Here is a 27,266-nt window from a genome sequence, read left to right on the forward strand (position 1 = left end):
TTGAGTTGCATCGTTAGACTTCGCAGATCAATTGCATTTTCAACTGTCAGTGAGACATCATCAGCAAAATTATTGTTTCTTCCTCCAGTTGTAAAACTCCATTGTTTTCTAATCCAGTTTCAGTCCCTCAATATATATGCAACAGATAGGTTGAATAAAGAAGGAGAAGTTATACTTCCTAGTCTCATTTCTTGGCCAACCTGGAACCAGTCTATTTCTCCATGCTCCACTCAGGCTATGGACTTCCTGATCTATAATGCCAGATTAGTGTAAAGACAATTAGATGTTTGGGATTCCCACGTTACTGATCACAGCTCAACATAGTTGACATAAACAAAGGCTAATCAATGAAGCACATGCTGATTGGGAAAGTAGCATTCTGGACTTTCTCAATTATCCTTAGTGCATCAGCAATATCTCTTGTTCCTCAGCCTTTTTTAAAACCAGCTTGAACATTTGGCATTGTTCTTGCCATCTAATGCTGTAACCTCTGTTGGATGATCCTGTACATTTTCCCCCTAGCATTTGAAATTAAAAACATTGCATGATAGCTTGCATACTGTGGTTTTCTTGGTAAATCACCAAGGTACAACTGCCTTCTCCTACATAATACGAAGTGATGCTTTGTTCCATTGTCACTAAAACAATCATCTGCCTCTAGCATTTTCTTATATTGCTGCTGCATAATATAAGTGCCTTTTATTTTAGCTGGAAAGCTGAGATGATTTTCATGACTTGGTGACCGTGCTGGGAAGATGTACATACACCCTGGCATTCCATGCACATACATCCAAGGACCTCCCTCTCTGTCCCAATTAGGCAGCACGGATTTGGAGGATCTATAGCTAAAGTGTTCTATGCACCTTGAACTGTCAATTAATTTAATACACATTTGGGGAAGTATGAATGGGTACTCTGGACCAGTAGGACATGCTATTACAATCTCTGTTTTATAAGACTGCTTGGTTTTTTTTTAAAGCAAATTGCAGACTGTTGGGAGCTTTCACGTCTCTTTTTTAAAAAAATCTGACAAGATTGCAGAGCTGGCAAAGATGAGGTTTGGACTACTTCTATTGATCATTTTTTGACTCTAACTAGATCCCCCATAAGACAAAGGTATTCTTAAGTTTGGGGAATGGGCTTCCCAAATGAGATGTCCACGCCTGAAGCAATTCTCTCTGATGCCCCCATGCTTTAATAAAAAAGCTGTAAAATATTTGCCCACTCCGTCCATTATTGGCCAAACAACATTTTATGAAAAGGAGCTACTGAACATTTTTGAAATGCTCATAGAATAGAAGAGGCAGCTTTGTTTCCATTGGCCATGCCCTCAATATATCTCTCTGTGTTCCATCTCACTACATTCCACAATCAAACCCTACTGAATGGCAAGCATTAAAAGATGTAAGATCTCAGTATCAAAGAGAAGGATTAGGGAGGACACAATAACTACCTTCCAGTGCTTAAGGGGCTGTCACAAAAAAGAGGGGATTGACTAGGGCAAAGTGGGCAGGACAAGAAGTAATGGATAGAATTTTGTCAAAAAGAGATATGACCTGGAAGTGAGGAGAAATTTTCTGACAGTGAGAGCAATTAATCAACCCCTCCTGGGGTTGTGGATGCTCCATCCCTGGAGGATTAAAAAATAGGTTGGACAACCTGGGATTGTATAAGACTCCTGCCTTGAACTGTGGGTTGAACTAGAAGACCTCCAAAGTCCCTTTCAGCCCTATGATTTGATATTTCTAAGGCGAAATCATCATAGAATCAGGTTTGCTAGTTTCATATAAAGTTCTGTAAAAATTCACAGTCAAGCAAATACAACAAAACATCCATTTCATACTTTGCCATAATGTAATATCCATTGGAGAAATAATGGAAATGCATAGTCGTCTCCATCTTAATCATGATTACCTTTTCTTTTCAATTGGACTAATACATAATTTCTCTGAACTTCATATTTGTGAAGCCTTGCACAGATGTGGTCCTTCTGGTCATCTGTTGTGGTTCTTTGTTGGTTGGGATTTCTGGGAGCTATAATAGAGCAGTATCTGGAAGGCCAATGGTTATCTATCATTACTTGGATAGACCATACTGGAAATACTGGGCATTGCCAAATTTGTCTCTAGAGCAAAATAGGGATTGTTCTGTATTTCAGCCATCTAATCTGGATAATTCTCTAGTGAACAACTCAACTTAATGTGCACATTAAAATAAATAGTAGCTTCAGTCATTTTGGGGAGATAACAAAACTGTGATCTACCTAGTTATAGCTGGGTATTCAACTTTTGAGCCTTGGTGGCACAGTGGTTAGAATGCGGTATTGGAAGCAAACTCTGCCCACAACCTGGAGTTCGATCTTGATGGGGCTCAAGATTGATTCAGCCTTCCATCCTTCCAAAGTCAGTAAAATGAGTATCTAGATTGTTGTGGGCAATGTGCAAATAATGCTTACATTGGAAACTGCCCAGAGAGTGCTGTAAAGCGCAATAGGGTGGTATATAAGTCTAAATGCTACTGCTATTATTGTTTTGCAAACTGTAGGTTCAGAGCATCATTCGTTCCCAGACTAGCATGGGTATGCGTCACAGAGACCGTTCAACTACTGGGAATACGTTGAAGACCGGCTTTAATTCAGCATTGACAACATACTTTTTTGGAGCTGATTTGAAGGGGAAACTGACCATCTCCCACTTCTTGGAGTTCCAACGCAAACTTCAGCATGACATTCTCAAACTTGAGGTGAGTGTCTAATAATCGACAGGGATCTTGCTTAACTCACTTTCCATTTGCTAGCAGATTTGTTATATAATATCATTAGCTCTAATTACAAGGACACAGCTTATTTAAGCAGATGGTATAATCTGTGCCCCCAGGAGGTCTCATTCCTTTCACTTCCCATGAGAATGCAGATGCTTTTAGATTTCCTGAAATATCCAGATAGCCAGATAAATGGTTGGTTGATTCTGGAGCAATGAGCTAAAAAAATAAAATATACCATATTTCAGAACAAAATATTTCTATTCTGCAGTAAAAAAATAACACATTCTTGCTTTTAATTTTCTGACCTGATTTCATCTCTTACGTGTGTCCCAAATTTTGCCCCTATAAAATTAAAGCTATCTATCTATCTGTCTGTCTATCTATCTATCTATCTATCTATCTATCTATCTATCTATCTATCTATCTATCTATCTATCTATCATCTTTCCAATATTTAACACAAAGCAGATGATTTTTTCTTTCTTTTTTAAAAAAATGATATATGTTATGTGTGCTCTTGAATTTATGTCAAATTTAATATTCGCTTACTGTGAATAATCTCTTTCTTGTAGGGTACAAAGGACATACCTGTACATTAATCAATTTCAGGGAATATTTGATAGTTATAATTTAATATTGTTTTGGTTAATTAAAATAGGCTGTCATGAATAACCTAGATTATAACTGTCTAAAATTAATCTGCTTTTTGAAAAATACAATGAAGTATATCTTAGGTCAACTGCTATTAAAGAAATTACATTACCATGAATTATATCTATCAAGGGAACAAGCATTTCCAAATGTTAACAAACATTAGCCATTAGACCATCTGGGTGTTTATTCTTGCCCCAGTAAAATTCCATACCACTTTTCTAACACATTATATAAAAAAACTAGAAACATTTATAAACTAGACTAATATTGTACGCTCACAAATATGGTCAACCAAAGAGGAATGAATTGAACTATAAAACAGGATTTCCAATAGGAAATGAAATTCTTCTTAGTGCACTCTATTTAGTGCTACTTAAGCATACTTTGAAACCAATTAAACCTGCCATGAAGATTCTCAGTTCTTTATAACCAAATTAGATTGGAATAAAGTTTGTATTTAGTATATTTGAATTCTGTCAGAAGGCAGAAGCTACAGACAACATTTCTTGATCAGAATCTTTATTGACTTTACTAGATAAATTCTACGAGAGAGGGGGGGGAGAGGGAGGGAGGGAGGGAGGAGAGAGAGAGAGAGAGAGAGAGAGAGAGAGAGAGAGAGAGAGAGAGAGAGAGATCTGGTACCATCCAACTCACTCCTGTTATTTTTTTTCTCATTACTTTACTGGTTCTAATGTGCTCTGTTTTGTTTGTTTGTTTTCCCCCCAAAGGCTGCATTTGTTGTTTGTTTACATATTTATGTCTTAGATTTTTATCCCATCTGTCTTATTTTATAAGTAACTCAAGGCAGCAAACATACATGATACAGGTAGTCCTTGAATTATTACCTCATTATTATTATCAGACTTTCAGTTGCTAAGCAAGGTGGTTGTTAAGTGAATTGTGCCCAATTTTACCACCTTCCTTGCCATGGTTGGTAAGTGAATCACTGTGGTTAAGTGAATCATGGTCATTAAGTGAATCTGGCTTCCCTCGTTGATTCTGGTTGTTGGAAGCCAACTGGGAAGGTTGCAGAGGCCAGTCACATGACTCCAGAATGCTGCAACTGTCGTAAATTCATGCTGGTCGCCAAGCACCCAAATTTTGATCACATGATCTTGGGGACAGGGTGCGAGGAAGGGTTGTGAGTCTCTTTTTTGAGTGCTGATGTAACTTCAAATAGTCACTGATTGAGTGGGTATAAATTGAGGATTACCTGTATTCCTGTTTTCCCCACAACAACAGCCACATGAGATAGGTTGGGCTGAGAGAGAGTGACTAGTCCAAGGTCACCCAGCCGGTTTTCATGACTAATGTGAAACTAGAAGTCCTGGTCTCCTGGTTTCTAGGCTAGCACCCAAACTGGCTCTCCTTTCAAGTTCCTAATTGCTAACATCAGAACTACAAACTGCCTTTTGGGGGCCAGAAGTTGAACTAGGTGGGACTGCATGCTTTTCTGTGTCCTTGACATTGCTTTTTAAAACAATAATATAGTTTTTTTTAACTGATCCTGAACTGAGTTTGCATTGGTAATGTTAAAGAAAAGACATTATGCTGAGAATTGGTGATAAGCTTGCAGCATTTCATTCCATAGTAGGTTTTATCTTTTAATAGGGTGAGGTAGATTTTCCTAGTGCTGCTTACTTACCTTATTGTATTTTATTTTGATTAATGCCCTAGGCCTCTGTGTTAATTATTCTTCGTGTGTTCAACTATTAGCTGAAAGAGTCATTCACTTTCTTCTTCCTTTGCATAACAGAACTGTGTTTTTCGTATTAGGCTACTTCTTCATTTCCCCCTCCTTTTAATTTACGTTTTGAGATTACCAGTGGTGCTTTTTTAAAAAAATTTTTTATTGATTTTCCAGTTTTACATTTACATATTTGAAAAGCAGTGTGGCGGCTGGGTTGGTTCAAATTCAATAACATACAAATTTCTTTAGTACAAATCACAAACTATTACATTACATATTTCTCTCTTTTTCCTTGGTATTTACTGTCTCACATTTGAATTAATACAATTCTTATTATATCAGTTTAATACAAATAGCTTTCTTACATTTATCAATAATTTTTAGTTTATACATATCTTAGTCATTTTAACATTCAGTCTTTTTAGACAATCAATGTCCTGGTAAGTTTTTCCCAATTTTTAGTTTCCCATAAATATTTAAATTTAACGTTTAATAAGTTTCCAAATTTTAAATAACCCCAATTCTCTTTATCACAATTCATCCCTGGATCTTACATCAGCTGGTTAATAATACAATATAATATTCTTATTTTCTGGTAATTTCTAAATATCTTAAATTTAATAACCAAAATTTCTCTTATTTCAACATTTAATATTTTCTCTTTTTTCTCTCAATATCTACTATCTTATATTTAAGCTAATAATTTTTATTATTACCATTAAATAAAAACATATTTGTTACATTCATCAATACATTTCTAGTTTATATATATTTTAATTACCTTTATATTCAATATTCAATATTCAAATTTAACTATTAATGTTTATATTTCCAAGTCTAAATAAACAAAGTATCCTTTAACTCATAACAATTTCTAATATTCAAGGTATACATCTTATCTATTTTGAGAATATTCTGTTTTAATTCCCACTAGAAAGTCAAAACCCCAATTTTCTTCAGTCTTATTCTAGCTTTCTTTCTTTGCCAAATTGTCTTCCATGTCCATGCTTTTGAGTCATCAAATAAATCTCCCTGTGTTATTATGTATGTTGTTTGACGTAGAAAAAAACCCACCGATGGCCATTTTTTTTGAGAGGACTAACAAACTGTCTCTATTTTTCCATCTTGATGTAGTTGTCTTAAACTGTTTATCTTTTCTTCAATCTGTTGTTCTTCTTGATCCTCAAGTTTCTTCTAATTTATGTAGAAAATCTTTTCCCTTTTCTGGGTTTTCCATTTACTTGTCGATCAATTGAATCCTCAGTCATAGTATTTAATTGGTCCATTTTTTCCATTATATTCTGTGTAGTTGATTTTTAAGTTGTAATCAAAATTTGAGTTCGTGTATCTGGGCTGACATCCTGTTTTATTCTGTAACCTCTTATTTCTTTATGCTTTCAGCATAAAGAGAATCTGTTCCTGATCTTCCTCCACATTCTCTTAGTAATGTGTTAGATTAAAGGCTTTGCAATCAGAGAATATAAAAAAAATTCAGTGAGCATGGAACACAGCTGGGCTTCACTGCTGATAAGTGTCTCAAGGTTATACATCTTATCTATTATCTAGGCCCATGGTGGTGAACCTATGGCACAGGTATCAGAGGCGGCACTCAGAGCCCTCCCTGTGGGCATGTACACCGTTGCCCCAGTCCTAGGCCTTCAGCTGGGTTTTATAAAACCTTTTCGCTTTAGGCCTCTGCCACCGTGTACAAAAAAAAAAGGTTCAATCAATCAATCAATTTCAACTTCTTGCGGGAAAAAAAGATCTTGCAAAGTTGGAATTGATTGATTGAACTTTTTAGTCCCACCCTGTCTGCTGTTACCACCGCAGCCACACCCACCCAATGGGCCACACCCACCCGGCATCTGATGATGCATAAGTGGGTTTTGGGTTGCAGTTTGGGCACTCAGTTTGTAAAAGGTTCGCCATCACTGGTCTAGGCTACCAGCCGAGTCTCTTTTAAACAATAACAGGTTGTAATATCAGGTTTCATCAGATGTCGCCCCTATATTTAAAATTTTCCTTTAGGTCCAAAGTTTTTATAATCTTTTCAGTTTTATTTCTGTTTTATAAATAAAAACCCAGATCATCAGTAAGAGTAGAAAGTCTTTTAATCCACAAACTTTAAGAAATAAAATTCCAATTAGGATCAGGTTCTTACAACATTTTTTAAAACTCTCCTGGATAGTCAGTTGCTGCTGTTTTTAAGAAGGGAGGGGTAAAATCTTAAGGCAGCTTATGCAGATAAAGAAAATAGTTAGGATTTAAGAAAGGTAGATCTGAGTTCATTTTTTCCGCCCCCCCCCCCCATTCCCTTGTGGGTGGTGGCTAGATGTCAGTCCCTGAGTGGTTCCTAAAAGGGATAAAAATTCCTTCCAAAATGCAGATGTAAATTGCACTCCCCTATCAGAGATGATGCGTTGGGGTGCCCCGTGCAATCTGTAAATGTGCTGGACGAAACGTTTCGCTAAGGCTTTTGCAGTGGGAATCTTTTGGCAAGGGATAAAGTGCACCTGTTTGGAAAACAAGTCCGTGACCGTCCAGACAACAGTATTCCCATTGCTTTCTGGCAATTCCACTATAAAATCCATGGCTATTTCCCTCCAGGGGGCTGAGGGATTTGCCACTATTTGTAATAGTCCTGGTGATTTCCCTTGCAATCTCTTTGCAGTAGCAAATTTTGGGTAGCTGGCTATGTAACTTTCTATGTCCTTTTTTATGGATGGCCACCAAAATTGCCGTTTAATTAAGTGTAAAGTTTTTACAAATCCAAAATGCCCTGCTGATTTTGTGTCATGGCAAAGCTGCATGAATGTGACTCTTTGGGTTGTTGGTATATATAACTTTTCCCCTACCCAAGGCAACCCGTCTCTCATTGTGCACACATTTTTGTTTTTCTGGAACCATTCATCTGTTTCCAAACTTTTCCGGAATTCAATTCCAGTTTGGCTGTCCAGTTGTGGTTTTAATTTAGCTTGGGTTCTTGTAGTTACTGGTGCTGCCAGTTGTGACTCTGCCATCATTGGTTTAGAGTCTGTGGCTCGCGCGCTGTTATATTGGGGCATGCGAGATAATGCATCTGCCAGGAAGTTCTTTCTTCCTGGTAAATGTTTGAGCTTAAATTGGAACTGGTGAAAATGCTGGGACCAGCGGGCTTGTTTGGGATTGAGCTTCCTGGGCGCTTTCAGGGCTTCCAAATTTTTGTGATCAGTCCACACCTGGAAAGGGATTTTGTTGCCTTCCAGGAACTGTCGCCACGTGAGTAATGCCCAACGTATCCCATATGCCTCTTTCTCCCATACGGGCCAGCGCTGTTCTGTTTCCGTCAGTTTCTTGGATGTATATGCACAGGGTTGCAATACCCCTTCCTCATTTTCTTGTAATAGAACAGCCCCCACTGCCACATCACTTGCATCTGCCTGTATTACGAAGGGCTTATCCATGTCTGGGTGCCTTAGTACTGGTTCGGCAGAAAAAAGTCTCTTTAATCTCTCAAACGTTGCTTGGCACTCCATTGTCCATATTAGTGGCTAGCTAGGTTTTACTGAGGATGCTCCCTTCGTTTTTAGTAAGTTAGTGAGGGGCAAGGGTATCTGGGCAAATGAGAGGATGAATTGGCAGTAAAAGTTTGCAAAGCCCAGGAAACTTTGTAGTTGCTTTCTTGTGCGGGGTGGTGCCCAATCTAATACTGCTCTGACCTTCTCTGGGTCCATTTCAATGCCCTGGGGGGATATATGATAACCTAGGTAGTCTATCCTTTCCTGGTGGAATTCACATTTTGAGAGTTTGGCATATAGGTGGGCGACTCGCAGTTTCTTTGAAACCGCTCTGACAAGGTTGACATGTTGCTCTTTTGTTTCGGTGAAAATAAGAATGTTGTCCAAGTAAACAAGGACCCCCTTAAACAGGTGCTCCCTTAGAACGTCATTGATTAATTGCATAAAGACTGCAGGGCCCCCTTGTAATCCAAATGGCAAGAATTTGAATTGATAGCACCCCATGGGGCAGTTAAATGCGGTCTTCCATTCGTCCCCTTCCTTAATTCTCACGCGATAGTAAGCTTCCTTTAGGTCTAGTTTAGAAAAAAAATTCCCTTTCAAGAAGTGTGACAGCATATCTTTCATGAGAGGCAGCGGGTATAGGTTGCTTTCACTGATTGTATTCAGGGCCCTATAATCCACGCATAAGCGTAAAGAGCCATCCTTCTTCTCTCTAAAGAGGACCGGGGCAGCCACTTTAGGCTTGGCTGGCTCAATGAACCCTCTCTCTAGGTTTTTTTTTTATGAATCTTTCCATTTCCTCCTTCTCCTTTGGGCTCATGGAGTATAATCTGGGCTTCGGGAGTTTTGCCCCAGGCTTGAATTCAATGGCACAGTCTGTGGGTCGGTGTGGGAGGGAGCTCATCCGCCCTCTCCTCACTGAAAACTTCAGCAAGGTCTCTATTCTTCTGGTATTTCTGTTAGTCCCTTTTCCTCTCCCATGGATGCTTTTTCTATTCTTGATTCTGGTAGCCCCCCTTGGGATTTTAAATCCATAGGGTCCCCCTTTGGGAATTTGATTTCTGTTGTCCTCCAATTTACCCAGGGGTTCCATTTTTTTAACCATTCCATCCCTAGGATCATTGGGCATTCCATGCCTGGCGTCACCACAAACGTTATGTCCTTCTCATGTTTGCCCAGGGAGAGGTGTATTGGTAAAGTGGCTAGAGTACCTGGCACCCCCTCCCCTGCTATGGATCCATCTAACTGGCCAAATGAGATTGGTTGTTCCAGTCTCCTCGATGGAATGCCCAGATTCCCCACTAGTGTCGGGCTAATGAGGCAGCGGGTGCAGCCAGAATCTATTAAGGCTTTCACCTTCATGGCTTCGGGCATGGGGGGAATTAATATAGTCACTGTCTTGAGGATGGGTGCGATGCATCCACTTACCAGGGGTTCGCCCTCCGAGCTGTCATCTGAGGCGTCCACTGGCCCTGTGGTGTAGGCTAGAGTTCTTTCCCCCTGATGAGCAGAGGTGGGGGGTCCCGCAATTTCCATCATTCTCATGGCAGTTTCTTTTGGCTTAGCTGAAGACTTTCCGGATTTGCTGATTGGGGATCTCTCTGGGTTGTGCTTGGAGGGCTTTGGAGCAGCATTCTACAGCTCGATGCCCTTCTCTTCCACACTTGAAACACCCCATTTGCTTCTTGGCTGTAGCCAATGGTTTCACTGATTCGTGTGTCAACTCAGGCGGGGAGCGGCTCCATTGTTTTCTTCGGCGGTGTCTCTTCAATATGTCGATCTCTGCTTCCTCTGCCAAGACGTACCATTCCTCAAGTTGGTGTGGGTCCCCTCGGGGCAGGAAAGCATCATATAGGTCATAACTTAGTCCGTCTTTGAAATGGCTAAGGAGGATGTCTTCTGGCCAGTTCAGTTTGCTGTCAATGGCCCGGAATTCTTGTGTATATTCAGCCACCGGGCGTTTGCCTTGTCTCATCGTTTTTATCCTTTCGTGGGCTTTGCGATCAGCCAGGGGGTCTTCAAATCGCCTTCTCAGGACAAGAAACGGTTGAAGTCGTTGAGTTCTGGGGCATTGGAGTCGTGCAAGTTCACCACCCAATCTGCAGCTGGTCCGTCCAGGGCAGATTGCACGATCCAGATGAGGGCTTTGTCGCTGGGGATGTCCCACCCGTATTCCTCCGTGTAGCTGAGGACTTAGGTTAGGAAAAACCCCAAGCGTGTTGGCTCCCCTTTGAATTTCACCTCCAGCGGCGGATGTCTTGGAATAGATCGGTGCCTCCGTTGTTGTTGGTAGTGTCTTCCGTCCAGATCGCCATCTGTGGTTCGGTAGGGGGTGCGGACTACGGGATCAGCAGATGTCCCCGGGACTGCAGGTTCCACTTCCCCCTTGGTGTCTCTCCCTTTGTGGCTCCAGGAGCTGGGGCGGCGGTAGGGCTCAGGATTCTCCTCTCCTAGGGAGCTGAGAGTTCTCTTCATCAGGTCAATAGCTTTCTCTAGGATCCAGTCTGAGTATGGTGCCCAGCTTTCTCCCTCTTCACTTGTGTGCAGGATTTCTCCATCTCCTGCTTTCATTCTGGTTGCTTGCCCCCCCCCATCTCAGGGTCACCTTTCTTGATTCCTTTCCCCACTCGCTTTTCTTTCCAATGCCCATTGACCAGCGAGGCTTGTGGTCCCGTGTCTCCACCACTTCTTCTTCTGAGGAATCTGACCTCTCGGATCCCGACATCCGGCAAGGTTCCAATTGGGGCAGCGGCTCTCTTTCCAGGGAGTTTTCCCCCTTTCTTGCTCCATTGTCTGACATGGTAATTTTTTGCAAAATCCCCCGGCAAGGGTCTCCTTTCCAGGTGGATTAATTTTGCAAGTCCTGTCTAATGTAAGGACCCACCCCACTTTGCATCTTAAGAAGACAGAACTCTTGGAATAATTCTTCCAACAGGCATCCTTTATTAAGAGAAAATGGTTGCAGGCGTTCTAGACAGGACTTAGGGTCTAAGCTCTCCCATTCAAGGTTTTAAGGGGTTCCCCAGTAGCCCCACCCAATCACCCCCTTCTTCCAGCGACAGTCTCAGGCATTACACTCCCACCCCCTTTTCCTTACTGCCGGTTGGATGGAGACTTCAGAGAGAACTACATGAAGGTAATAGCCCCATTGTTATGGTTAGTCCTTTTGGTGATATTCCAGTTCCTTTGAAGTGTACCGAAGGAAGTGAAGGCCATAAAGCCCCTTTGTTCACCCCTTCCCTTCATCGTATGACAGAATCCAGAGAAGGCAGAAATGGTATTTTCTATAGTTGATAACTAGAGATGAAATATAATTGGAGTCTGACACCCAGTCTCATCCGCGCTACCTTAAAATTGCCTCATGGTAGGTGTGACTTCAGCTGTCTGCAACCTAGTGACGAGCCATATTGCAATGACCGGTCTTTCGTCTGCCTGTTTGGAGGGCTGCCCTGGATCAAGCAGAAGAGCTACCACCCTCCCGAGATCCAACAGGGATCCCCTCCTTGCTGGTTGCCCTTACAGGGCAACTTTCGACCCTTTCCAGGGTCCCCTAGTGAAGTGAAACTGAATGCGGAAGATAGAGCTTGCCTTCCAGACTTCCATATCGACTGCCTCGGCAAATCGGAAGTCCCCCAGTGGTGCTTTTAATAGCTAATTCCAGGGATGTTTTTCCCAGACAAAATTATTATTTCAAAAATGACCTATGTAGCCCTTTAATTTTGTCTAAATACACATAGAGAGAAATACATGCTTAGGGTTTTATTCTGATCAACATTAAGTTGAGTTTACAAAAGAGAATATTTTAATCATTGTGGGGAATCCCTTTGGATAGGAAGCATAATTTTATCAATACTTTTGTAAATCCTACCTGCTCTTGACCTTACTAATCATGGTGTCTTTTTGGATCAGTTGTCAAATCTGAAGGCTGGAGATATAGCCTTCTAAAATTAAGCAATTCTAGAGGATCTGCTTGGTTTCTCAAAAACTTTGGGGGTTCTTGATTGATTTCACAGTATGCTATTGCATGGTTTACATTTTGAAAGAACTAGAATAGTTTTGACGTCAGAAACGGAGTAGGTCTGTAAGTTAAAGGAAAAAAGGTGAAAAGGTGATTAGTGGTAAAATCTAGGTATTATTAAATTTAACAATCTAAATTTACTATGGAATCTTTAGTTAAAGAAACTGAGATGGTAATATTTTTCCTTGTCGATATCTGCAGGAACTTGCTGGTTTGGTGCGAAAGCATTTTTTCACAAAGTTTTTGCCTTTTCACTATGGGATATTGTACTACACTCACAGAAGAGGATTGCACTATGAAAACATGAAATTGTTTCCATTGTCTTCCTCCCAGCCCTGCAGATGCCAGTTCTTTGTTATGAGATTCTTCATGGGCCCTGTCTGTCAAACTCATCCTGGGATAGAAAGAAAAGTGATTGAACTCAATTTTCTTTAATGGAATCTGGCATTCTTTGTTCATTTCAAGGCTTTCTGTAGCCTTTCTGTAGGTTAACTGAAAAGCGTAGGAGGCTCCGTGAATACATTGTTTATGGTCACTCTGGAAATAATGCAGCTCCTGGCTCTGTTGCAAGATGAAGCTGTCCAAGGAAAACCAAGCATCAGAAAATTAACCATTTGCTAAGATTTCCAGATGAAGTTTGCAGAATAGAGAACAAATTGACATCACACTCCATTTAGGGCAGCGGTTCTCAACCTGTGGGTCGCGACCCCTTTGGGGGTCGAATGACCCTTTCACAGGGGTCGCCTAAGACCATCGGAAAACACATATTTCCAATGGTCTCCTCCTCCTCAGCCTCCAGGGCATCCTTCTCCTCCGACAGTGCCTGCTCCTGCCACCACAGCACCATCGCACGTGCCCCCGACGCTGCCTCGGGCCGGCTCAGTTGTGCGGGTGGCCAAGCCAAGCTGAGCTGGGTCTGGGCCGCTGCTGGCACTGCCACAGGCTGCTCTGCTGCTGCTGGCTGAGCTGAGCTACGGCGCCGAGCCAATCCCGTCTCCTGGTTGCCCGGCCGCCTGCCGCACCGGAGCCTCCCCCGCACCACCCGGCCCGCCTCCCTCACCGCCAGAGGCCGCCTCGGCCCTCTGATGCCCAATGCGGCCCTGGGATTGGTGGGCAGGAGCGGCTCCTTCCTGGCTTGCCAGGCTCCAGGCCTCAGAAGCAGCCAGGTGGCGGGGAAGAGGGCGAGGCGGCGGCGATGCCTGCATGTGCGTCGGAGGCCAGCTGGCCGGGCCGGGAGCGGAGAAGTGGTGCCTTCTGAGCGGGAGCTGGCGCTCTGGCCATGCCCCTCTCACGTGAAACGAGTCAGGGAAGGGTCTGCGCGGCGTGGAAAGGGGGCTAACGCGACCCCGCCACTGCAATGGCGCTCAGGAGTCTGGAGGGGTGGGCAGGTCCTGGGGGCCACCTGGGAGAGGGCAAGAGGCACCCGTGGGCTCTGTGGACGTGGGGGAGACCCCCCTCCCTGGTCGGCCAGGGGCGGCGGGGTCTCCTTGCAAGACTGGCAGGGGGGTGGGATCCCCAAACAGGCGAGGAGTGAAAGGGAAGGGGACGCCCCCATGCATGTATGGTGAGCCCCCCTTTCTTTGCCCCTTCCCCTTTCGTGGCCAAAGTTAACTTTCTCCTCCCCCCGTTTAGACTTTAGAATTACATGGACTGATTCAAATAACCCAAATGCACACTCGCTTCGGTCTTTATTCGGCAAACCGACTTCTAGGTTAGTAACACTGTTGCACAAGAGGACTCGCGAGTGGACCAAGGAACAGAGAGAGAGAGAGACGCGTGTCCGCGAACCCGAAGCTCGGTTTGTTTCGGTGCCGGGACAAGGATGGGGGTCTGCAGATTGGTGGATGTGAGAGGCCGGCTGGTGGCTCCGAGGCACGTGGCTCCAGGGCGCAGCTTCCGAGGCCCCAGAGGTGCTGCCGCTTGGCTCTCTGCCAGGCCTCGGTCCTGCGAACCGGAGGAGCTGCTTCTGCCTGGCGGGTGGCTCTGAGCCTCCCCCCCTCCCCGGGCAATTGTGCGGAGCTGCTTGTGCGTCCTTGGCAGTGCCTGTGGGCAAGGCTGTGTGCCCAGGCTGAAATGCACTTTTCTTACTGCTTCTCCTCCCATTGGTCAAAGAGGCAGACGCGATTTCCCTTTCCCTGGTTCTTTTCATCTGCACTGGAAAAGACAATTTGGGCTATTTTATTACCGGTACCTGTTGCTTGTTTTATTACTTGTTGCCTTTGCTGAACCAGGGAAAATTGGTTAAAGTGATTTTCAGGAACTGCAGAATGCCTCCAAGTAAAACCGCAGCAATTACCCGGCCCATTTTCCTTGCTAGGGCATCTGTGTGTGTCTCCAGACCTTACTGGACTGCCATCCCCAGCAGCCCTAAAAAGCACTGTGGAAGAGTGGGGAATGCTGGGAGTTGCAGTTCATCACCATCTGGGAAAACATGACTCTCCAAAGATCCTTCCTTCCTTCCTTCCTTCCTTCCTTCCTTCCTTCCTTCCTTCCTTCCTTCCTTCCTTCCTTCCTTCCTTCTCCTTCCCTTCCCCTTCAATCTCTCTCTCCTTCCTTCCTTCCTTCCCCCTTCAATCTCCTTCCTTCTCCATCTCCTTCCCCTTCAGTCTTCCTTCCTTCCTTCCATCTCCACCCCTTCCCCTTCAATCTCTCCTTCCTTCCTTTCTTCCTTCCATCCATCCATCCTTCCTTTCTCCTTCAATCTCCTTCCTTCTCCATCTCCTTCCTTTCCCCTTCAATCTTCCTTCCTTCCCCTTCCCTCCCTCCCAACATTTTTGAGCAAGGAAGAGTGAGCTTCTCCAGCAAGCATTGCTATATTGTTTTTGTGATTAATCACTATGCTTTAATTATGTTCAATTCGTAACAATGAAAATACATCCTGCATATCAGATATTTACATTACAATTCATAACAGTAGCAAAATTATGAAGTAGCAACGAAAATAATTTTATGGTTGGGGGTCACCACAACATGAGGAATTGTATTAAAGGGTCACGGCATTAGGAAAGTTGAGAACCACTGCTATAGAGAGATGATTGAAAGCATCCTGTTGTATTGTATTACTGCGTGGTTTGGAGGTATGACTCTTTCAGACAGGAAAGCTATGCAGAGAGTGGTGAGGACGGTGGAAAAGATTATTGGAAGTTCACTTCCTTCTATCCAGGACATGGCATATAAGTGCTGTTTGACCAGGGTTCACAGTATTGTCTGAGACGTTACACTTCCTCTCCATGACCAGTTTTCTTTATTATCTTCTGGGAGTAGCTTTTGCAGTATCCGAAGCAGAACAGCTACATTCTATAATAGCTTTATACCATATAGTATCAACCTTGTTAACTCTCAAGACTCTTTTTTCCTACTGTGTATTCAAAATGTGTATGTGTGTGTGTATTTTCTTTTAAAACCTGGGCATCGGAATTTCATTTTTAATGTGTGCCAGTCTGTTCACAGAAAAAACAATAAAGGTTATCTTATCATTTCTCATTTAAAAGAATAATTTGGTATGATGATGAATACCTCTAAAATACTTTATTTGAAATATGGAGGGGAAAAAAACCACGTGTTTTTCTCAGAAGTTGGTTTGAGTATCTCCCTTTAGCCCCCAAAGCACAGTAGAAAAAATACTGTGGAAAACCAGTGGTTTCATTGTAGCCCCACGAGGGCCCCCAAAATATCTTTGCCCTGTCTGACTCCAGAAATCACGCTGTTTTTGAGGTCCCTGAAGCATAACTGACAGCTCAGGGCCTCTCCAAGCAACACTTTGCTTTGCTTATGATGTTTCTTCCTCCGCAGTGTTTTTGTTTGTTTGTTTGGCCTCTTGTTTTTTTTTTATTGATGCTTTGGAATACAAAGTAAATTAAATATCAGTATCAGAATGCAGTGTTGGATTTCATCTTCTGTGTAGCATTCAGGCTTCTAGAAATTTTGTAGTTCTCATGTGAAATGGGAGCTATTGGAGAAGAAGTATTTTTTGTTTTGTTTTTCCGTTCCACTTCAAACTATGAAAAGCTTTCCCTGATTTTGCTGTTTTATAGTAATTGGAGCAGACGGGAGCTGTTCCCCAAATGCTGATGCTTGTACATCTAGACAGATCCATCATTTTTAGTGTTTTTGTTGTACCATTTCCTACTTCTTTCAAAGTTTCCAGGGTTATTCTAAACCTATCTCTATGCTAAAATATGTTGTGCTTCCTTTAACAAAATGAGATATATCTAAAGGACAGATCTTATAGGTTGGTGGCAGGCAATAAAATCAAAGGACCATAATTAACCTTGTTTTCACAAGTATTCAATCTTAGCTATACAGATAGTCGTTGACTTGTGTCCACAATTGGAACCAGAATTCCCATTGCTAAGCAAAGTGGTTGTTAAGTGGATTGTGCCCAATTTTATGACCTTTTTGGCCATGGCTGTTAAGTGAACCACTGCAGTTTTTAAGTGAATCATGCAGTTTAACAGCAACTTTTCTGAAGAACTAATTTTATCAAATTTTATCAAATTTGTCCCTTTTAATGAAATGGTTAGTATGAAAAGATGCTACCAGATTTATTCTGAAGAAAGATGCAAGAATCTGAAATAGTGAAAGGTTTCTCTTGGTTTGCAAATACCATCTTTCACACAAACCCTCTTCTATATTTCACTAGCTTAAGAGAGGCAGAAGGTAGGCAACTGAATAGACTTGTCCATAGACTTCCAATGGTTCGTGATACCCAATTGTTCAACAGGGATAATGGCACATCCCTATCCCAGCCTAGACAGGAGTTCTTCCTGAGATCAGTAATTCTTATGTTTATAGAACTGTACAAATAAATTAAAAATAAAATAATAAAAGGATATAGCATACTTTCAGTTTTGATGCTTTAAAAAAGTATTGTGTTCTGTCTTCTGTTTAAAAAAAATGCCCTTGCTGATTAGAGCAGTGGTTCTCAACCTGTGGGTCGGGACCCCATTTGGGGTCGAACGACCATTTCACGGGGTCGCCAAACAACGCAGTCCACCATTTTTTCCCCCTTTTCCTTAGCTGTGCTACTCCCTTTTATTCTATTGGCTTTTGAAAGCCAGTAGAATAGACTCTCTTGAACAGAGTCTAATTCTATTGGCTTTCAAAAGCCAATAGGAATTGTCCAGGCTGTCTCTGCCTTGCTGAGCCCGCCAAAAGTCCCATTCTGCAAACGGGTGCTGCACCAGTTGAGTAGTCCTCGACTTACGACCTGTTGAGTAGTCCTCAACTTACGACCGGTTGGAGGTCGCGGCATTAAAAAGGTTGAGAACCACTGGATTAGAGGATAAGGACATTGGAAAGTACAAAAGCTACATTGAAAAGTGGCATTTATTCACTATTTTTTTAATAGGATTTAGACTTTGAACTCATCACTGTTTCCTTCCTTTTATCTTTTGTGCGATAGAGGCTTAGTGACTTTGAATTTTATAAAAGCTTTAAGATCTCTTATGTTAAGTTACATTATTAAGTATTATTCAAATCTCAGTTAAATTCTATTATACAAATCCCAAAGATCCCCAGATTGGTGCGTTTTTCCATTTGTCCAACAGCGCATTTTAAGATAGAGTATTTGCATGCATTTCATCACATGTACTCTTCATCAACAGATCATATTTTAAGGCTGAGTGAGATCTGTGTACAGCTTTGTGATACCAAATGGATATGTGAGATGAATCATTTTTCATATGGAAGGGCTTTCTGATTAGAAAGCTTCATCCTCCATAAATAAATCCTAGAAGATTAGGTGAAATTTCTTCATCTGGCTTATTCTGATGCGGAGTCAGAGGCCACAGAATAATTTACTTTTTGTCTGTGACAAGCAATCAAGAGCATAACAGATCAGTTTAGCTTCCTTTAGAGAGGGAAATATTATACCTAGGAACACTAGAAGTAGAAATGTGCTTACAATTGTGAAAACTTTTTTAAAGGAAAAAAAGATACTGTATATTGAGTTAATAAAGCAACAAAAAATGTTACTAGAGTGTCCTGCTGTCACAGATATACATGGTGGGGAAGATAGCATTTTGTCTAGTTATTTATTTGATTTCTATAGCTGCCCATCTCAGCAAATGACTTTGGGAGGCTCACAATTGAGAAACACATATTACAATTAAGATCTTAAATATATTTAAAACAATAAAAAACATAAAATAACAATAGTATTTAGACTTATATACTGCTTCATAATACTTCACAGCACTCTCTGGATGGTTTATGATGTCAGCATATTGCCCCCATCAATCTGGGTCTTCATTTTATTGATCTCGGGCGGATAGAAGGCTGAGTCATCCATTCAGAATCGAACTTCTGGCTGTGGGCAGAGTTAGCCTGCAATACTGCAATCTAACCACTGCACCACAATGACTCTTCCTTTAAAACCATTAAAATGCTAAAAAACATTAAAACATCTAATTCAGGTACATATAAATAAGACATTTGGCCTGTTAACAATATAGCCAGGAGGCGGGCCCCTTCATGCATGTAGCGCCCTAGGCTCAGAAGCATAGCCATGTCTTTAAAGCTAGTTCTTATTACCCATCCATTATGCTGTCTTCTTTGACTGCAAGTTATAACTTATGCCTCATTAGAATTAAATATAAACTGGCCAAGATATTTCAGATTCAAGAGAAACAAAAGCATTTTAATGGACATTATTGATTTATATCCCAAACCTGGCTTATTACACTTTAGACCACTGATCCATTTAATACATGGGGAGACCTTTTTCCCCCCCCCTTCTATTCCTGTTTACAACTATTCCCATTGTAGGATTTCAAGATTGTCTTTTCTCTGTCCTGCCATGCTCCTTCTTCTTTTTCTTCTTCTCCTATTCATTTATGTCATTCTCATTGACCTTATTGCGTTTCTATGAATATAGGAAAAGAGAAATTATTTCTTTCTTCACTGATCTGTACTTAGGATGAAAGGTCAATTAATTTTAACAAATTTTAAGAAGAGAGGATGGATTGGGTATATTTGAACATTAGTAATGTGTGATAGAAACAGCCAGGACCACACAAAAACTTCAGCAGATGCAACATAAAGCAAGCCAAATTATTATGGCCACACTGACAGGTGCTGCCAGTTAGCTTCTGGGTACAATTCAAGATGCTGCATATCATCTTTAAAACCCCAATCCCTGGTCCGTGGACTAGTACTGGGCCGCAGCATGCCGGCAACAGGTCCGCACAAACAAGCAAAGCCCCATCCACGAGATGTAGGCAGCACACAAAACCATGCCCTCTCCGATCCATGGAAAAGCTTCTCTCCACGGAACCAGTCCCTGGTGCCCAAAAGGTTGAGTACCTCTGCCCTACATGGCTCAACAGTTCATAGCATCTGTGACCTGCTTTGTCTTGCATTGACTTGGACCATCAAGAAAGATCTGGGAGAGAGGACTTACTGAGGGTCCGACCACATCTCTAGGAATCCCAGGATCAAGCATTCTTCTGTTGAATGCTTGTTGTTGGTGGTGAGTCAGTCTGTACTCATGGCAAAATTTTTAGAAATGGTTTGCCATGGCTTTCTTCTATGTCTGAGAAACAGTGATGCAAAATCACCCAGCTGACTTCATCTACAAGGCAAAAGTAGAATTAACAGCCTCCTAGCATGTAGCTTGGTGCCTTTAAGACCCACACCAAACTGGCTTTCTCTATTAAATACAGATAACATTTTTTTAAAAAAATGCCCTCACTGAGGCATAAGGTTTAAATGGCATGCTTCTGCAATCTTTGTCCATTTAATTGACCTTGGCATGGGTTGATTGTTGAGTTTTTGATGGATCTGTGAAATTTAGGAAATCTTGCATGCTATCAAATTGAGTGACAAATTGCAGCCAGTTTAACGAGTTTGGATTAACTCGCAGGGTTATTTAAGTGCCATAATACTATTCCTAAAAGGTTGTGACAGTGTTGATGAGAGTTGGACACCCCCTCCCCAGCCCAACCAAGAAATAATCTAGGAATACCCCAACTAAATTGGGTCAACAGCAGCCTGAGGCTAAATGGCAAACACTTGACACACAATGAGGAACCAGCTAGCAACAATCAGGACACAACAATAAAGTAATTAACACCTTTCAGGCAGGATTAGCAAAGAAATTTAACCAACAATAGTCACTGACCAACAAATCAGAAAAGGCAAATTCAAACTCACCAATTAGAAATGATAAGTTTGTTACCAATCAGAAATGATAAAATTTGTTACCAATCAGAAATGACAAGTTTGGAAACCACAAAAGGGTATAAAAACCCCTATTTAAAGATCACTCTGTCTAGCTAGCCGGGGACTCGAGCTGAATTGTCACTCAACGCTGATCCTCGAAATAAAACCTCTTTCTGGTAGCTGGCTTCACGATCTATTTCTTCTGCACTGCGCTGTCAAGAAGAATCCCGGCTGGAAGAACCGAACGGGGGAGTTCCTCCCAACAATCTGGCGACCTACGAAGGGACTTCCAGCTCACCCAGCCACCGGACCGGGCCCAGAAGAGTCATCACCCAGCCGGCAGCGGACACTTTGATCCGTGGGGAAGCCTCCTCGGACCCTGCCGGTCGGCATCGGGTAGCAAAGGGAGTTTTTGAGTCTTACGCTCGAACAGCTACCAGGAAAGAGGGTAAGTGCCACCAAATTTAAATCTATTAGGTTAAAGGATCTGGGGGGACGAAAGGAAGAATGCATGAGTGTGTGTGTGAGGCATCCTCCTCTTAGAATCAGCTGGAGCTCGCTCCCTCCATGTGCCCTCTAGCTGCACCCCGACCTGCTGCTAGCTCCAGTGGAGCCGTGACCGGCGGAATTCGGGAAAGCAAGGGGGGGCATCGGAGCATGAGACCTTCTGGTGAGAGAGGAGGACCGAGCGGGCAGAGAAAGAGAACCCTATTCTGGGCAAGCCAGGACCCCTTCTGCCAGTAAATATTAAAGCAATAGCCCCGAGCGGAGGTGGCCGCTCACCTCCGAGAATCTGTATTAGGAGAAAGAAGTCTCGCAAGGAGACTTCGACTGTATTAGGGGAAAGAAGTCTCGCAAGGAGACTTCGACTGTTAGTACCCTTTAACATTGAAAGGAAAACCCCGTTATAAAAGAATGGGGAGTTCCAATTCAAGGGCTGAAGTGGGTTTAAAACCCCGTTATAAAAGGTTGGGGAGTTCCAATTCAAGGGCCGAAGTGGGTTTCCCAATTGAGAGCTTGCTCGAAGCCTGGGACAGGAATCAGCTTCCTGTCCAGGCTGGAATGAAGAAGAAGCGATTAGAGGAATTATGTAGGAAATGGGCTTTGCTTAAAGATGACCGCGGGAGACAAATTTGGCCCGAAGGTGGCACCCTAGAAATCAGAACACTAAAAGAACTTAGGTCAAGGATAGAGCCAACCCAACTACCCTACTGGTATTGCTGGGCCGAACTGTCCAGACAGAGGAACCCAACCCAAGTCAACTTGGACCCCCAGCCTCCCTTAGATAACCCTAAACCGACCTTCATGGCCCCCCTGTTAAACAGGCCCGTACCCGGGCGACAGAGGGGCCAGACTGAACACATTTTAACCCACACCCCTTTCTCTCCGTCTGATTTGGTCATTTGGAAGAAAGATACTCCCACCTTCCGAGCGGACCCTCAAACCGTTATAGAGACCATAAAGTCTATTGTAGACACTCACAATCCGTCTTGGGCAGACATGACCCAGCTGCTACACGTGTTTCTGACCAAAGACGAATTGATAAAACTTTTTGAAAAAACAGAAGAAATAGCCCGGCGTCCCGTAATACCCACGCCTGGGCAAAGAGCCCCTGCCAGGATAGCCTGGCCCCTCGACCGCCCAGATTGGGATTATAATAATCAGAACCACTGGGACGATTATACTAGGGCAAAAACCAACTTAATGGAAGCCCTACAGGAAATAGGAAAAAAGCCCCTCAATTGGGCTGAGTTCCAAAAGACCACACAGAGAGACAAAGAGACCCCTGATGCCTTCTGGGTCCGCCTCTTAGAGGCCGGAACCGCATATGCACACTTAGACATAGGCTGCTCAAAGGATAAGAACATTCTTGCAGCCGCTTTTGTTAACCAATCGGCAAGCGATATCCGGGGGCACTTCCAGAAGATAGTCTCCAACTGGTCCACCTTAGATATCTCAGAGTTGCGCAGGATTGCGAACTTTGTATTTGACCAGAGGGAAAGGCGAGCAGAAGAAGAGAGAGAAAGGAAGGAAGCGGAACGAGAAAGGGAGAAAGAGAAAAGACACAGAATGGAAAGGAGGGAGGATTTGCAAGCTTTTGCCATGATAAATAGGGAAAGTGGGAGCAGATATCGTAAACCTACCTCAAGGGAAGCAATGTGCCAGCGGTGCAAGACTGAGAGACAACCCTTTTGCCGGCATTGTTTCCGTTGTGGTAGGGAAGGGCATCTTATGAGATACTGCAGGGGGGAACCGGAGAGGAACACCTGGAACCGTCACAAGCCAAGGCCCCCCTTCCCAAGGATGGCCCCTCATCGTCAGAATGAGGAAAGAGGCCAAAATATGCCCCAATGGGGACAGCCAGAACACGACCTAGCCTGACTAGAAATTGATTATAAGGCTACATTTCAGGGGTTAGCTATCCCCTTAAAGGGCGGCCCTGATGGGGAACCCCTGTTAACAATCACTGTAGGGGGAAAGACATATGAATGCCTCATTGATACCGGAGCAACCTCCTCCCTTCTCACAACGGCACCCTTTAAGGATTCAATAGTGCCTGGGGCCAAAGACAATGTAATGGGGGTTGGAGGAAAACTTATCCCAGTCGAATTTACAGATAACTTGAAGGTAGAAGTTGGCCCCTTCTCCTTAGAACACCCGTTTACTGTTTGTCCTCAATCCCCCTTATCCCTCCTAGGTAGGGATTTGCTTTGCAAACTTGGGGCAACTATTAAATGTACTGCAGAAGGGCTCCACTTAGACATCCCAGTCAAACGGGCACATTTTTCCATGGTTTGTTCAACTGGCAAGGAGATCCAGCTGCCTATGGATCTCCGAAGCTTGCCAGCCTCTCTGTGGGGTTGGGACCCTACCGAAGTGGGGCTGCTAAAAGCAGCTACCCCGGTTACGATCCAAGTTAAGCCAGGACCACCACCATGTATTCCCCAGTACAAGATACAACCGGAAGCAATAGAACCAATTCAAAAACTGATAACAGCATACCTAGAGCAGGGGGTGCTGCGTAAATGCACTTCCCCTTGCAACACCCCAATCTTTCCGGTTCGAAAGCCAAAGGTAGACAGTGAAGGGAACCCCATTTACCGCTTTGTACATGATATGAGAGCCGTGAACAATCATGTAATACCCAGAGCACCGGTAGTACCAAACCCAGCTACCATAATTACAGAAGTACCAGCGTCAGCCACCTATTTCACAGTAATTGATCTATGTGCAGCCTTTTTCAGCATCCCTGTGGACCCTGCATCGCAATACCTCTTTGCCTTCACATGGGATAAGCAACAATACGCCTGGACTCGATTGCCGCAGGGCTATACGGAGTCTCCCACTTTGTTCTCACAGATTTTAAGGGAAGACCTAGCTTCCATCCTTCTACCATGCAAATCCACACTTATCCAATACGTGGATGACCTACTGGTAGCTTCCGAAGCTGAGGAGAGCTGTAGGGCAGATACCTACCACCTACTGAAATGTCTGGGGGAAAAGGGGCATAAAGCATCTCCTTTTAAATTACAGTACTTAAAAAGGGAAGTGTCCTATTTAGGGTATATTATTGCCCCTGGGGTCCGAAAGTTAGCACCCGAAAGAGTCGAGACCATCCTAAGAATGAAGCACCCACAAACAAAACGCCAGGTGCGTGCCCTGTTAGGGGTCTTAGGATTCTGCCGACCCTGGATACCAGCCTTTGGGGAATTAGCAAAACCTTTAGTCCAACTAACAAAAAAGGACCAACCTGATCCTATTGCATGGACAAAGGAATTGGCAAACACCCTAGAGAAAATAAAGCAGACCCTAGCCTCAGCCCCAGCTCTGGGTCTCCCTAACTATACGAAACCCTTTTTCCTTTTTATTCACGAATGCAAAGGCATAGGTTCAGGGGTGTTGGCGCAGAAGTTTGGTCCAAACCTTAGACCGGTAGCCTATTATTCAGTCCAGCTAGATCCGGTAGCTAGAGGAGCTGTTCCATGCCTGAGGGCAGTGGCCGCCACGGTAGAGCTAGTTAAGCGATCAAAGGACCTGGTTTTGGGATGCCCCCTCACTCTGAGGGTTCCCCATGATGTGTTTGCCATACTCTTAAAGTCGCAAACCCAGGCATTTACCCAACAACGCCTGGCCCAATACGAAGCAGAACTATTCACTTCGGAAAATATTTCCTTTGAACGCTGCAACACGCTAAACCCAGCAACATTGTTACCAACTAACCTAACAGATAAAGCATTACATGACTGCCTGCACCTAGTCCAGGATGCTGAACTGCCACGTCCTGATTTAACAGATAATCCTCTCCCCAACCCAGACCTAGAGTTATTTACCGATGGCTCTTCCTACCTTCTGGATGGGACCCGCATAACGGGAGCAGCAGTCGTTTCTCTGCATGAGTCAGTCTGGGCTTCCCCCTTGCCTCCACATTACGGCGCTCAAGCAGCTGAACTCATTGCATTAAAAAAGGCATGCGAAATAGCCGAGAACCAGTCTGCCAATATATATACAGACTCCAGGTATGCTTTTGGAGTCTGCCATGCGACCGGTGCCCTTTGGAAACAGAGAGGGTTTTTTACGTCCAGCGGCCAGCCAATTGCTCACGCGGACCTCATATCTGATCTGTTGAAAGCTATCCGTCTACCCTCATTCCTAGCAGTCATCCATTGCAAAGCACACCAAAGGGACGATTCAAGGATCACGAAAGGGAACCACTTTGCTGACGTCACGGCTAAGTGGGCTGCCACTCAACCCCTGAAGGCATTCACCATGCTCCCCACGTTACAATTAAGACCAGTAACACAATACCAAGAATTGCTAGAACCTGGGGAAGAGAAATTATGGGAGGAAAAATGCGAGGCAATATATAAGGAAGGATTTTGGTGGGTCCCGGATGGAAGACCCATAGCCCCCAGACGTCTGCTACGGCTGATCTGTCAACAGTTACACTCTAAGGGGCACTGTGGGACACAGGCAATAGTAGATGCCATAAGGAGGGTGTGGTATGCCCCAGGAGTCTATAGTGAGGCCACTCGTATAGCTAAAACCTGTCAGGTATGCCAAGCAAATAATGCTTCCTCAAGAAAGGCCACACACACAGGGGGAAGACCATGGGCCCAACGCCCCTTTGAGAAACTCCAGCTGGATTACATTCAGCTCCCTAAAAGTAACGGCTACCAATACGTGCTAGTCTGCAGGGACCAGCTGACTCACTGGGTGGAGGCTTACCCATGCCGCCATGCCACAGCTCTGGAAACTGCCAGACACCTGCTAAAGGAACTTGTGCCCAGGTTTGGAATCCCAAGTGTTTTAGACATGGACAGGGGCACACACTTTGTGTCACAAGTAATCACGCATGTTCTCCAAGCATTGGGTATCAGGCAAGAACTGCATGCACCCGGACATCCCAGCTCCTCAGGGGGGGTGGAAAGACAAAATAGAGAATTAAAGACTCTCCTAGGCAAACTCTGTCAGGAAACCCACCTGCCCTGGCCCCAAGCATTACCCATAGCTTTGTTCCATCTGAGAACCCGACCAAGGCGAAACATAGGCATCTCCCCCTTCGAACTGCTATTTGGTCGACCACCTGACACACTCAAAGGCCTGGACCCCCAGTCCCTCTGCTTGGAGAAAGGGGAGGTAGTCTTATCATCCTATCTTACAGCTCTGCACCAGAGGCTCAGAGAACTGTGGAAGCAAAGCGCCCTGACGCAGACTTTACCACTAGAAGAAAATCTACACCATTTTGAACCAGGGGATTGGATTTGGATAAAGTCATACAGCCGCAAGTCACCACTGCAACCAAAGTGGAATGGACCCTTTCAAGTTCTACTAACCACCCAGACAGCAATCAAGGTGGCTGAAAGGAATGCTTGGATCCACTGGACCCACATCAAGCCAGCAGTCATAGACCACAGCATTACACCTGAGACAACACCCAAGGTTCCACCCCTGAAGCTCAAGAAAAACCCCGAAACTGAAGAATGGACACTAAAAACGTTTTTTGAGATTGAAACAAATGGGGGAGGGAATTAAGTTTACCTTTGTTAGAATCTTATATGCAACTTGTATGATGTTTTTATATTTGAAATGTACCTCTGGGTTCATAGAACCAAAACTATTTCCGGAAAAGGGGAACGTGTGGGAGTATTTAGCGAAGGAAGTACTGAACACTACAGACTTTTGCCTTGCTGGAGGTAGGTCAGTGAAAGACATCTTAACCACATGCTTGATGGGGGTAGCAATAGCACCAAAAGCTATCACCAATGACACTAAGTTAAGGGGACACTCATTGATAGCCTCATACTATAACATTTTTGACTGGGGAACCAGTACAAACATAAAGGACAACAGCATGTACACATTACAAGTAGCAGCAGTAACCCAAGCAGCTACTTGTTTCACACTGACTGGATGCCACCAGCCTAAAGTCTCCAACTGCTACAACCTCACAAACACTGAACTGGTCTGCAACAACACC

General features: G+C 43.6%; 1 protein-coding gene across 4 annotated transcripts in view; it reads left to right on the forward strand.

Annotated features, from left to right (window-relative positions):
* Positions 1-27,266, forward strand: part of MICU1 (mitochondrial calcium uptake 1) — a 210,994-nt gene that overhangs the window by 144,824 nt on the left and 38,904 nt on the right. For all 4 annotated transcript variants that reach the window (XM_039368089.1, XM_039368090.1, XM_039368091.1 and 1 more), the window contains one exon: positions 2,545-2,742. In XM_039368089.1, coding sequence (XP_039224023.1) covers positions 2,545-2,742 — 198 coding nt within the window. The remainder of the gene's footprint in view (positions 1-2,544; positions 2,743-27,266) is intronic.

Source organism: Crotalus tigris, unplaced genomic scaffold (assembly GCF_016545835.1).
Source record: "Crotalus tigris isolate CLP2741 ecotype Arizona unplaced genomic scaffold, ASM1654583v1 scf7180000020625.271290, whole genome shotgun sequence".
NCBI classification, from domain to species: domain Eukaryota; kingdom Metazoa; phylum Chordata; class Lepidosauria; order Squamata; family Viperidae; genus Crotalus; species Crotalus tigris.